Source organism: Saccostrea cucullata, unplaced genomic scaffold, assembly GCF_032062105.1.
Source record: "Saccostrea cucullata isolate Sc308-1 unplaced genomic scaffold, CSIRO_AGI_Scuc_v1 ctg559, whole genome shotgun sequence".
NCBI classification, from domain to species: Eukaryota; Metazoa; Mollusca; class Bivalvia; order Ostreida; family Ostreidae; genus Saccostrea; species Saccostrea cuccullata.
In genome coordinates, this window is record NW_026922212.1 from 110,001 (window position 1) to 124,052 (window position 14,052).

The 14,052-nt window shown below is 33.7% G+C and overlaps 2 protein-coding genes across 8 annotated transcripts in view; one reads left to right on the top strand and one right to left on the bottom strand.

Annotated features, from left to right (window-relative positions):
• Positions 1–1,324: 1,324 nt before the first annotated feature.
• Positions 1,325–6,365, bottom strand: LOC134261394 (WD repeat-containing protein 53-like). Its single transcript, XM_062743835.1, has 2 exons — positions 6,232–6,365; positions 1,325–2,459 (listed from the first exon to the last, which is right to left on the bottom strand). The coding sequence occupies exon 2, from the start codon at positions 2,457–2,459 to the stop codon at positions 1,407–1,409; it is 1,053 nt and encodes a 350-aa protein (XP_062599819.1). The 5' UTR covers positions 6,232–6,365; the 3' UTR covers positions 1,325–1,406.
• Positions 6,366–6,491: 126 nt separating this feature from the next.
• LOC134261400 (leucine-rich repeat and calponin homology domain-containing protein 2-like) overlaps positions 6,492–14,052 on the top strand; it is a 28,117-nt gene continuing 20,556 nt past the window's right edge. For all 7 annotated transcript variants that reach the window (XM_062743841.1, XM_062743842.1, XM_062743843.1 and 4 more), the window contains exons 1-7: positions 6,492–6,734; positions 10,222–10,366; positions 10,821–10,950; positions 12,542–12,647; positions 12,865–13,001; positions 13,435–13,565; positions 13,677–13,806. In XM_062743841.1, coding sequence (XP_062599825.1) covers positions 6,569–6,734; positions 10,222–10,366; positions 10,821–10,950; positions 12,542–12,647; positions 12,865–13,001; positions 13,435–13,565; positions 13,677–13,806 — 945 coding nt within the window. In that variant the 5' untranslated portion in view covers positions 6,492–6,568. The remainder of the gene's footprint in view (positions 6,735–10,221; positions 10,367–10,820; positions 10,951–12,541; positions 12,648–12,864; positions 13,002–13,434; positions 13,566–13,676; positions 13,807–14,052) is intronic.

Genomic DNA, 14,052 nt, shown 5'->3' on the forward strand with positions numbered 1-14,052 from the left:
AGATTTACATAGGAATATATAGGGAAACCTTTTAAAATCTTCTTTTCAATTACTTCAAAGCTATGATTAGTGATATTTATATGGAATCATCCTCAGGTTGTGTAGATTCTAGTTTGTTCAAATGATGAATGCCTGGAGGGGGGGGGGTTATGTGCTCAGGTGAGCGCTGTGGCCCCTGGGCCTCTTGTTTTTTACTCCTTTTGGCCTTGACTTTTGCTGATATAATTGTAGTTATTGTACAACATAAATTTGTCATTTAAAAGGTAAACTATTAAGCATTCTAGTATGCACTGTAATACAATATGAACAAGATGAGTTTGTGAAACACTGATGTCCCAATATCTCAGCTTTTAAAAAGGATTAAGTTTCTCAAATGCAAGTAAAACTCAAAGGTCAAGGTCAAAATTGTTGGTATCCCAAGTAAGGAATTGTTACAAGGAATACAGCTGTAAAATATGAAAGCCCTGGTGTTAAATGTTTAACAAGAGGCCCATGGGCCACATGCCTCACCTGAGAAGATTTGACCATGCTATTCTTCACCAGATTTCCCCTTGTAATACCTATTCTGACCCCATAGTACCTCACAGGTTATAACTTGGACAATTCAAAATCTACCCTACCCCAGGATGCTTCTGGCCAAGTAGTTCTTGAGAAGATTTTTAAAGTTATTTTCCTATACATTTCTTTGATGTATTTGATTCCCCATTGTGGCCCCACCCTACCCTCGGGGGTCATCATGTGAACAATTTAAAATCTACACTACCCAAGGATGCTTCGACATAAGTTTCAGCTTTTCTGGCCCAGTGGTTCTTGAGAAAAAAAATTTTTAAAGATTTTTTCCTATATATTTCTATGTAAAATTTTGATTCCCTATTGTGGCCCCACCCAACCCCCAGGGGTCATAATTTGAGCAATTTGGAATCCACACTACCCCAGGATGCTTCCACACAAGTTTCAGTTTTTCTGGCCCAGTGGCTCTTGAGAAGATTTTTTAATAACCATCCTATTTTTGTATTTTCTTGATTATCTCCCCTTGTGAGAGAACCTGGCCCTTTATTTAAGATATAGAGACTGAGAAATCAAGACTACAAGAACAGATGTATATATAGTTGTCCTGCAAAATTTTAACAGAATCACAATTCACATATAACCATCTGAATCTTTTGATGTAAAATTCAAAACATTAAAATTTGTTAATCAGAATGTAAGAAACTTAAAATCTCTGGACATTTTGATAGTTGGTTGTTGAAGTGTTTAAATATATCTTATGATTTTAAAATTAATTCCAACTGTGAAATTTTAAAAGAGAACATTACACCAAAACTCAAGTATATATATTTATAACATGTCACTTTCAAGCTAGGATGCACATCAGATATATAAAAATCATTTACAATTTCACACAGTTAAAGTATATCTAATGTCTTGATAGTCAGTTTATCAGACTCATCACCAATTATGATTTTCCAATGTTCCTTGTAAAAAGGTTTCATCCAGTTAATTTTTCCAGTGTGCTCAATTTTATTCATGAGACAAATGTCAGTCATTGTTTGGTTTTTTGTTTCCAAAGGATCTGGTGCGATACTGTTTTCACTAGAAGTACCATTGACAGCGTGGGCATTAGCAGGTAAAACCAGGTCTGGGTGATCATGGGATTTGGATAAGTCCCATAATGCAATGCAACAGTCATTTCCCCCTGAAACAAATTTGTCCTCTGTTATAAAATGCACCTGAGAAACACCCTGTGTGTGAGTGTGGAGACTAAACAACTCTCTCAGGTGTTTTCGAGTGCTGTCAAACACTGCTATCAGGCCATTCTCCAGTGCTGCCACCAAGTATTTTCCATCTGAGCTAGCGGACAGATGATGGACAAAGGGAGGACTAACCATGTACAAATCTGTTGTTTCAAATGGATTATTCAGTTCATTCATGTCAAACATGTTTAGGCACTTATGGCGAGAAAAGTCCCAGTGAATCAGTTTGGAATCTAGACCTCCTGAAAAGAGTTCCCATGGCTTTTTAGGTCTGAAACACACAGAAGCACATATATTGGTGTGTTTATTTTTAAGAGTTTTGTACAATTTCTTCTCACCCAAATCAATGACCTTAATTTCTCCAGCATCATCACTAGCAGCCAAATATTTCTCTTTTTCATCCACAGCTATCTGGTTTATTTCGTCCGAATTAAAGCTGAAAGCATCCAACGGTAATGTTAGTTCTCCAGCATTAAAAATTTTGACTGTGTCATTGAACGCGGCATAAATGACATCCTTTTTCAGTTGTGATATGAGCACAGAGGTACAATCAGTGCTTTCTTCGGTGTACTTGCATATCAAGTGCCCATCATTATTCCATTGGCACAAATCTCCATTTTCTCCCCCCGAAACAATGATGTCCTCGAAGACGTCCACGCATAAAACGGAGCCCTGGTGTCCTCCTTGAAATCCCCCCAGCTCCATCTGGAAGTAAAACAGCAATATATGACATGATATTTAAAAAAAATTTTAACAATGTTATTCAGTGAACATGTTGTTATGAATAGCTATTGCACTGCTATAAAAGCATTAGCAGAAAATAATCTAGTGGTTTTTGAGAAGTTGAAAATGTGAAAAGTTTGTTCAGATATGGCTAATGGACAACAACAAAATGTGATCAGAAAAGTTGTTTTAATACCCTATAAACAATTTTTTTAATGAGGATTAAATTTTGGCATTATTAGTGAAGGTGCTGAGATCACTAAAATTTAATATCTCTAAACAAAATTAATTGCGTTTTATTTGTAATAGCTTCTTTAGTGAACATTTTAAAATTGCATCTCGCTAAAAATGACACCCAAATGTAAGGTACATGTTATTCAGTAATGCATTTTATATATTTTACATTTTTTGGTTTTGTTTTTTTTTTTAAAGAAAATATAGTTTAAGGCTAATTTTTTATATGTTAAATTCAACACAATAATACTTAAATTTTAAAATGCCTGAAAATTCCAATTTTCATGAAAGCAATTTCTTTTCTTTTTCTTAATCTTAACTTCAGTAAAATGATGCTGCCTTAGCCATGTTATCCCTACCCCTCTTTTTTGAGCAGTCATTTTTGGGAAATGATAAAGCTGTATTATGTAAGTATAAATACACAATACATATCAGACTGATGACCTCTTATCTAAAACATATGAAGTTTAAAGCAGATAAATGTTCATGAGTTTGATAACAAGATGAAAAACTAATGAGGATTAACACACCAACAGTTTAAAATATAATAACCATTTCAAATTGATAGATTGATTTTAACTAGAACATAGTATTTTAAATATATTTTGAATCAAAATTTGAACAAAATGGTTTGGTTGCAAGTTAAAGATTTTGCTAAGCTTAAAACAAGCTTTCAATCACTACAAAGTAGGTAATTATATTTTTATAAAATATCATATTACATAAAAGCAATGAATTATTTTTTTTTTGGAATTTCATAGTAAGTATAAGGGGATGAAGGACACATGGTCACATCAATCACATGATTCATTTTAACTACATCATAGTCACACTCACTGATATATAAGTGCGAAAAAATCACTTGTGTATATTTAGTATTGATAATTTGTTTCACATGACCATCTAACATGTCTAATATAAAAATATTTTCAAAGTGTTAATAAATTATGAAATGTTGAGAAATAAAAAGGTAAGATTAAAGCATATCTTGGGAAGTATACAGAATTTTGGAATGAGCTCTCTTTTTTATTCCCAATTTCGTTGTGTGTCAAATTATAGCAATCTAAAGGTCTTGCCTCAATAATAATGATTCCTAAGCATGGTATAATTCAGATGTACGCTAAAGAATAATATATAATCAAAGGATAGTGGCTTGTCTTTTGGATTGTTAAATGTAAAATAAATTAATAAAATCTTGAATATGCTTTAAGTACTCTTAAAAGTTGCTAAAATAAAGATTCTGACACTTTCAGTCACTCAAGAAAAACCACTGATTAATGCTTTAAAATCCAGAAAAATGCACTGAAGTAGTGGGGTGATTTTTTTCTCAGATGACTAAGGGTGAAACATTTACTGAATTTTGTAAACGTTTAAACGGATAGCAGTAAACGAAACGTTACCGTTTAAACGGGAGATATTCGATGTTGGATTTTTCATGGCTATTTAATCATGAAACTGGAATTTAATAATCAATTCTTTCACTTTAATATTTAGTATGAGTTGTTATTACAAATTTATTGTTGGTCATTGTGATTTAACCGTAAGAGTTTGAGGCGCATTAAACTCATTCACTTTCGACCTCGTCACCCAACTGCTTGGTTTGTTTGGCTACCGGACGTAGAAAAAATAATTGTAAAGATGGATCTTTTAATCTCGAAAAAAGTAAAACAAGACCTGCTGACTGTATTGAAACTTTTCAAAGACTTGTGAAAAATGTATTATATTTATTTAATCAAAATATATCAAGTTTTATATCTCAAGTGTCGTAAAACATCGCTAGTATTAGCAACTCGGAAATCGGAATTAATTATGTAAGCCCGTATCGGGTTTTAGATACCTTCATTCAATATGTTTCCGGTTTAGATTGTTGCTTGTCAAATGGTCAAAGGCAGTGTTTCTTTTGTAAATTATGAAATAGAGAACAATTTGTTTGTGTTAAACTTTATTTCTGATAGACATTGATAATGACCTTCGTGTAAACGTTTACTCAAACTGTAAACGTTTAGAGCATATAATCGAAACGTTGCCATTTACACGTGTAATCGTTTCGCCCTTACAGATGACAACTTAGTTACTAAGTTAGAATAATCTAATTGTGTCTCACCACAGTAAGAATACGTCCAATATACTTGCAATGTAGTAAATAATAGCAGAATCGCTCCAAAAAGATTTTGAAGAATACAAAAGGGGTTGATCTGAAAATCAATCTTATAAAAATCTGATCCTCAATCCACTCCTTTATTTTTTTTATTGTCGCAACGTGAGGTGTAGTGACAAAAAATTAAAGGAGTGGATCAAGGATCTGATTTTAATCAGATTGGCTGAAAATAACTACCAAATTAATTGAAACAAACCAATTTGAGATTGTATATATATCTCAAAAAATAATCTACATAAAGACGAAAATTCAACTAATTTTCTCAATGTTTTTTCTCACTTCAAATTTACCTGCCATGTTTACAATAGGAAATCTCTGGATTATTTGTAGTAAATGCACTGAGTTTGAGTTATCGCCTGTGTTTATTTTGCTACATTGAAAATACATGGAATAAATTCTATCGTTAAACCAGGTCCGTAGGACAAAATCATATCGAACTGTTCTAACAACACTAGAACATTCTATATTTCTATTAGAGTATTTATATAGCTGTGATATCTTTCTTAAACATGGTTTTTCTTGACCGAAAGTGTCAGAATCATAACTTTTTTTTAAACTTTAAAGTGTATTTAAAGCAGATTCAAAATTTTATGAATTTATTTTACAATTAACAATCCGAAGAATATTTTAGTCTCACAATACCATAAACATTTTTTAAAGGTATTCAGAAAAAAAAATTTATCTGATTATTTCTTTGTTACATATTTTGGCTTTAGTAACAAAGGGATCACATCCCAATTCCTTATCATTTATTCACTGTATTTGTCAGTTTGTAATTGTAGCACAGTCTCCCACCTTCAACTTTTAATCAATACCATAATGTACATTTTTTAAAGGTATTCAGTTCTCTTTAAAAAAAAAAATTTATCTGATTATTTCAAATAATTTAAAAGGTGATTTTTACATTTTTTGTTATTAACTAAGTGGAATCAAAACCACGAATTTTATTACACAGGCAGAGAAATTTAAATATAACTTGAAATTCCCAGAACTATTTATAATTTTCTCGGAATGCCTCTAGAATTTTGGATTCCTTATCGTTAACGAAAAGTTTGAAAAATTTATTCACTGATATTTACAATTATTAATCAATTTGTCAGTTTGCAGCGTAGCCATGTGTGAGCAGACGCCATTACGGAGCCTGCATACCTTTACTTTTTTTACATATCAATAAGGTACATTATAAATATTTATAAACCACGACCCAAGTACTTTTAATTACTCCGATAACTATGGTTAAGAGGTTCGACAAATTGGAAAAAAAACATTCTAATTAATAATTTTCAGGACTAAATGTAGATTTACATGAAACTGTCTCATTTCGGTTGCTATATATACCTAAATCAATAAATATTCACTTACTTACTTCGCTTTTCTAGTAAAAGGGATCGCAGGTAATTGAAATTCGTTCGTATAATTATTCGATCATAAGACAAAAATGTGATTGCTAAATCAATAATAAATATGATATTAATTTTATCATTGACTATTTCTTCTGTAATAATATGATTGCTTTTAAAAATAAATACAACTTAAACATATTCTTTTAACTAATGTTACTAAAATTATTTATCGCTACGAATAGGTATAGGACAAATTAATTACGTATCCATCATCACCTCCTCTGCGCATGTGCAAATGATAACAGAAAAAATGGAAGCCAGTTGAGATTCATCATGGTACCAGTTTAGGAAGTATAATGGCGAGTACTTTTACCGGAGGATCAGCAAACACAGTATCTAGACCTCTGGATCGTATATTCGATGATGCTCAACACACTGGTGAAGTTATTCTTTGTGGTCGTAAACTGAAAGAATATCCAAAAATAGCAGGAAAATATGATCTTGTCGACACCGTCTCCATAGGCAAGTGTCAAACTGAAAAAAAGAAAAATAGATGTTTATAGTTATTTGTATATATAGTCAACGATGTAATATTTTGTTATATGTATATTTTACATTAATATATGCAATTAGCTAATTCAATGTCTTGGTCTCAACTAAGTAATGGTAAACACTGAACAATGAGCTCCAGTGATGACTAATGTTATGATTATATTTCACTATGTCCGGCACAATCTCTTGATTAGCTCGAATTAATTATATAGCTTTGTTAAGATTCTGTGTATGGCCAATTAAAAAAAAAACAAACTTATTTTTAAGAGGTGTTGGATATTTATAAGGGAAATTTTCACAAATTTTGGTTATTATATTGTATAAAATCTGTAATATGTTGATGGTGTAACCATTGGGATGAACGTAATGAGTTGTGCATTACTGGATACCTAATCACTTTTAACTTAGATCTGCCTCTGAAAAGTTAAAAACCGTACTATATATTTGAAATGTCTACTCAGTGACATCACAGCTCGTCAAAGTGGCATGATAATAATTGCAAATATTAGCAAAATATTGTTTAAACACTATTTTCTGCAATATCCATGAAAACAATGTGAGATTAGATAGTGAACTTTGGGTAGGCACACTTGTAGAAATTTTTTAATCACTGTAAGACATTTGGTCTGACAAAGTCGAATGTTCTGTCAGACCGTTCAAAGTTTAGTCAGACCCGATACATGTACCTTATTATGACGCTGAGAAAGCCATATGAATAACAACACCAAAATGCTCTGTATTATTTTCAACAGCTTTCAGTCTTACAACTTACAAGTTTCCTTCTTTGGGATAGAGAGTCTTTAACAATAGGCATAAATGACATGATTTACTGTATGACTTTGCTATAAGCAAATTAAATTGGCTACTGTCAACACGCCGTGTATGCATCCATTTTTTTCTGTGTTTGTGACCTTCAGCTACGCATCCTGATCCCAATCTTTATAGAATTTGCATAACGCTCAATTTATTTCAAATGGTCATCTAGACGTTTTCTTGAAAGTTATCGGTCCAGACAAATTTTTACCGGCCTTGCCAACAGGACCAACAGATTTCAACAAGTCTGGTTAGCATGGTTAGGATTGAGATATATTTGACAATGTATTAAACTTTGAGCTCTTTAATTCTGAAACAATGCATGCAATATTACATAGAGAATAGTTTACATTAAGTGATGACTGAAAGCTGTAGGGGTATCTTAAATGAAATAGACACAAGAATTATAAAGATTTAAGAATAATTCAAATTGCATGATGTAGAGCTGTTTTTAGCTCACCTGAGCCGAAGGCTCAAGTGAGCTTTTCTGATCACATTTTGTCCGTCGTCCGTCCGACTGTCCTTCCGTCTGTCTGTCCGTCCGTCTGTAAACTTTTCACATTTTCGACTTCTTCTCAAGAACCACTGGGCCAATTTTGATCAAACTTGGTACAAAGCATTCTTGGGTGAAGGGGAATTTAAATTCTTAAAATAAAGGGCCAAGTCCCCTCACAGGGGGAGATAATCAAGAAAAGACAAAAATAGGGTGGGGTCATTAAAAAATCTTCTTCTCAAGAACCACTGGGCCAGAAAAGCTGAAACTCATGTGGAAGCACCCTGGGGTAGTGTAGATTCTAAATTGTTCAAATCATGACCCCCGGGGGTAGGGCGGGGCCACAATGGGGAATCCAAGTTTTACAGAGAAATATATAGGAAAGAATCGTTAAAAATCTTCTTCTCAAGAACCACTGGGCCAGGAAAGCTGAAACTTATGTGGAAGCAGAGATTGTACAAATCATGACAGATTGGGCGGGGCCACAATTCAAGTTTTACAAAGAAATATATAGGAAAAATCTTCTTTTTAATAACCACTGGGCCAGAAAAGCTGAAGCTTATGTGGAAGCATCCTGGGGTAGTGTAGATTCTAAGTTGCACAAATCAGGACACCCGGGGGTTGGGCGGGGCCACAATGGGGAATCAAAGTTTAACATAGAAATATATAGGAAAAATCTTTGAAAATCTTCTCAAGAACCACTGAGCCTGAAAAGCTGAAACTTATGTGGAAGCATCCTGGGGTAATTTAGATTCTAAATTGTTCAAATCATGACCCCCGGGGTTTGGGTGGGGCCACAATGGGGAATCAAAGTTTTACATAGAAATATATAGGAAAAATCTTTGAAAATCTTCTACACAAGAACCACAAGCCCAGAAAAGCTGAAACTTATGTGGAAGCATCCTGGGGTAGTTTAGATACTAAATTATTCTAATCATGACCCCCAGGGGTAGGGCAGGGCTACAATGGGGAATAAAGTTTCATAATGGGGAATCAAAGCATCCTGCGGTAATGTAGATTTCAAATTGTCTAAATTATTATCAGTGGGGTAGGGTGGGGTCACAATATGCATTACAAGGGGGAAATCTGGTAAAGAATGGAATGGTCAAAGCTTCTCAGGTGAGCGATGTGGCCCATGGGCCTCTTGTTTATATATTTACTCAAAATTTGAGGTGAGTTAAGGAAAGAATTTTACAACGTATAGTTACCTGGGCTGGATTTAACAAAAATTTAGAAAGACAGAGAGAGGCAGTTCACAAATGATTTTCCCCCCCCCCCCCCCCCCCCCCCAATGGAAAATCGTAATCACTGGGGGTAGATACATGATCAGCCCTGACATTTCTTTGTGATCATCAAATTAAAGGAATATACTAGTTTAGCAAACATAATTTAAGAACTTTAAGCCAAAGCATACAGTCAGGTCATAAGAAAGATCATGTCACATGTCTTATGGAATACTCACTCCTACTGTTTTGGAGATAGAACTTTGGGCGTTGCTCAAGCTTTAGCTCTTGCCTTAAGCCATGCTCCTTATCTCTGATAAAGTGGAAACTTGTACTCTTAATATTACATATACCATACAATAGATAGATACATAAAATCAACAATTAGATATAAATTCATTAAATTGATATTGTTGTCATTGCAAACCCTAGTACTCTTGATGTATAAAAAGTCCACAGCATTAAAATATCTCATTTTGTTAGGATTTGTTCATCAACATTCAACATATTGTGTACATGTTTATGTTACATTTGTCCCTGAAATCCCAGAAAATTTTTAATATTTCCAACTTCTTTACAAAAGAGTAAAGCTCTTCCATAGTCATGATAGTGGAAATAGAACATATTTTCATTGGAAGGTATAGGGAAAATTCTGACAACTCAGGCTAGAATTATGGTCCAAGAGCCTCTATTAAGGCATAATTCTATTCTCTGCAGTTTGGTAGTCCATGAGCCTCTATTAAGGCATTATTCTGTTCCCTGCAGTTTGGTAGAAATATACATTGTTATATGTATAAGACTAAATGTACCAAAATTCATTAAGATCTTCATGCATTAGAGACTTAGAAGTAAATGTAAGACTAAAGAGTAGGAAAATGAATAAGTTCTATTTATTTAATAAATGCGTTATTGTTTTATTTTGTTACAGATCTTTCTAAGAACAGGTTCACGGAAATTCCCGTAGAAATATTTGAGTATCGTTCATCAGAATGTTTAAACTGTTACCACAATGCTATTAAGTTTTTTCCTGAAGCCTTGTTACAGCTGCAGAATCTCACTCACCTTTGTCTCAGGTACAGTTCAAAGTTACAATTTTATAAGTTGTAATAAAATTAGGGATTGTATTTATTTCTTTGGTTTCCACACACTGAGATTAATTACTCATACTGATGCTAAAATTATATTGGGTAATACTTTTGAAAAGTAGAAGTACATTGATATAATGGTAATATCATACACATCTGGTCTATTATGTTAGAGATAGCATAATCAATGCTTACAAGAAATAAAAACATTTTGGGGGTTGCAGGTGTACTGACATGAAATATGCAGATTTAATATTGAAATGGGGAGGGGACATGGCAATGATAAAGTCTGTCCATATGTTGGTTTGTGGCAGAACCTGACTTTTGAATTTATTTGGAGGATTTTAAGAATGTGTTTCACTATAAACATATATGTGATTCAGCTAAATGTGTAGGAGATAAACCTTGTAATTAATTGAATCACTGACCATTATTTTTTCAGTCGGAATCAGCTGACAGTCATACCCCCATTCATTAAATGTTTACAAGCTTTAGAAGTGTTTCTTGCCAGTCACAACAAATTGGTCTCATTGCCAGAGGAAATTGGGGAGCTTAAACGGCTTATGGAAATTGTAAGTAACCTTCTCTTGGATAAGTAAAATTCTTCTGACTACTGAAATTTTTATTTAATTTAAACTATCAGAGCTCAAGGGTAAATTTGTAAAATTGTACAACAGTGTAAGGGGAATAACTCATGGTATTCAAATTACAAGTCCTTCAAAGTTCTTCAACTGTCAAAAACGAGGAATTAATTTCTTATTCTTAACTAGAACATAAAGGGGGGGGGGGGGGGGAGGAAGGGGGGAGATGCTCATGTTTTTGTTTACTTTGAGGTGTATGGTTAATTCATTTCATATTCCTTTTGCACCATTTTGTAAGGTTCCACGACTATTTTTGGAATATTTTGTAAAAAATGTCTAATTCTACGAGGGTTGTCCCGTTAAATCGTGGACAAGTTGACTAGTTTGAAAAATAATCATCACTGCGTTCTGAATGTTTCACTACTTTTTAGTACATAAATTATAAATATACATAGCAAATTTCAAATAAATATATGCATAAATAAGCAAATTGTGATATTTTATGTTATGTACTGTAGCGCCCTACGGCGCACGGATGATAACGTCGACGTGTCTAAAACAGCGTCACGCTTCATGTTTGCTAAAATAAAGTTGGATAAGCCCCACTTAAATTTAGAAATTTTATTGATTTACATACGTGAGTGTTTATTACCAGTTAAGGAACCAATGTGGCACACTCATGCGATCTTCTGAATATTTATGAGCAAGTTACGGACAGTATTCTCACCACCAGTCAACTAGATGAGAATCTCATATCGACGGTCGACAGTGACAGCGTCTTTTACTATTACAATGGCAGTCTGTCCGCATGTTTTGTACCATCTAGGGACTCAATCAAGAAGACTTCGCTAAGAAAACGTCCATTTTACTTGTATACTAAAAATCTGGTGATATTTTTCATATTTTCGTTCTTCCGTATTCATTTAAAGTCTTTTTAAGTGTCATTAAAACATCCTAATCTATCTGAACTGCTCTCCGGTGCGCCGTAACGTCATGAAACGTCGTCATTTTTCGTGTATTGTGTATACAACTTTTCCATTTCGAATGCTTGGGAAACAGCCAAAATTTAACCAAATGCCTTGAAATCTTCAAAAAGACGATAGAATTGATTAAGGAATCAAATTAAGATAATTTTCATCCTAATCTTATGTATTGAAAACTTTTATTACGAATTAATACTTGTATATTCTCGAATACAACCTTGTTATTTTTACCGTGCGCCGTAGGACCGTACCCTGTGCACCTTCAAGCAGAATAAAATCCTTATTTTTGTATATATATTATCAAAAACATTATGATACACTTAAATATGATTAATAAACATATACTGAAAATTTCAGCTTATTGCGCCCATTACTTTTCGAGAAAAACGCTTTGTCCACGATTTTACGGGACAACCCTCGTATATTTACTTTAAAAAACTGTGAAATTATATTTTTCATGTTCGATGCCATTGAAGCATTTCAAGCTGTTGATAATGATGGACTTTTGGTTATTGCTGTGAAGTTTATCAATCTGCTGATCAGTGTAAGAGTGTATGCAACAATTTTATATCATTTATGCTGAGACTTTGACTTTTTAGGATGTCAGCTGCAATGAAATATCTTGCTTGCCATCTCAGATAGGGGATCTCAAATCCTTGCAGTGTCTAAATGTTAGACGTAATCTGTTAAAAGAGTTACCTTTGGGTAAGTGAAAATGAATCTGATGATATTTATACACATACTCTTTATACAATTCATCATGAAAATCATTAAGAAACTCTATAGTTGAATATAATTTCTTCATAATAAATATCACAGGATTTAAAATTTAAAAATATGAATGCTCACATAAACATGATAAAAACAAAAATTCGTGATTTATTTTTTGTCCTCATGTTAAAAAGATCTATTTTTTTTCCAGAAATAAGTAAATTACATTTACGGAAGTTAGATTTTTCAAGCAACAAGATTTCAACTATACCTACTGCATTTCGTAAGATAGAGACATTAGAAGAGATGATACTGGACCACAACCCACTGACCATGCCCCCAGCCCATGTAAGTGTACTACTCCCCAGCTCAGGTACATATACTACCCCCATTATTAGCCCCCAGTCCATGTACTGGGGAAGTGTACTACCCCCATTGTTAGTCCCAAGCTCATGTAAGTGTACTATCCCTGTAATCATCCAGCTGCTCAGATAAGGGAGATAACACACTAGGAGAGGGAAATAAAGTTCATATATTTTAAATTCGTAAAACATGTTGACTTGGTAGTTGGTATACATCACTGAAAATACTTGTACATCTGTAAGCCCTGTTACCAAAATGACTGAAAATTAAAAAAAAATTCTTTTTAGTGAATTCTACGTTTAAAAAAGAAAACAAAACAAAAAAGGAAACTTAAGAATTATCATGTTTTTGAACAAGTCCCATATGCTGTTATGCACATTACATTTAACAGTGAAATACTGTAATAAATTATTTACAGGTGTGTATCAAAGGTAAACGTCACATCATGAAGCTCCTTCAGATAGAGGCTATAAAGGAGGAACAGAAGAGAGACAACGATGCAGAGATGAAGAAACTGGTCCGCAAGTCCATGCCTCCTCAAAATTCTATGTATGGCCTCACAATATTGTCAGCGAAAATAACACAAAAGCTGAAAAAGAGTATCACAATGATTTTTGCTTGTTGATGTTAATTTCTTGTTTTCTTGATATTGTTATACAGACCTACAGAGGAATTTATGACAGATCCTTCACAAGAGAAATGGAAGAGACACACTGTGTTAAGTAATGACTCGGGGTACAGCACCACAGATAGTTTGGACAAGATTGGTTTTTCTCCTAATGTGTCGGAGGTAGGTACTAAGTCTGCATTTGTCATTATTCCTAGTCTAAACTGGGAATTTTTATACCCCCCGCAAACGAAGTTTGGGGGGTATATAGGAATTACCTTGTCCGTCTGTCTAGCTGTCCGTCTGTCCGTCCGTCTGTCTGTCTGTCTGTGCAATCGTGTCCGGTCGATATCTTTCTTACAGAGGTACATTAGAATCTACTACTCCACACTAAGATTGCTCATGACGTAAGGGTGTGTCGTGACCTTG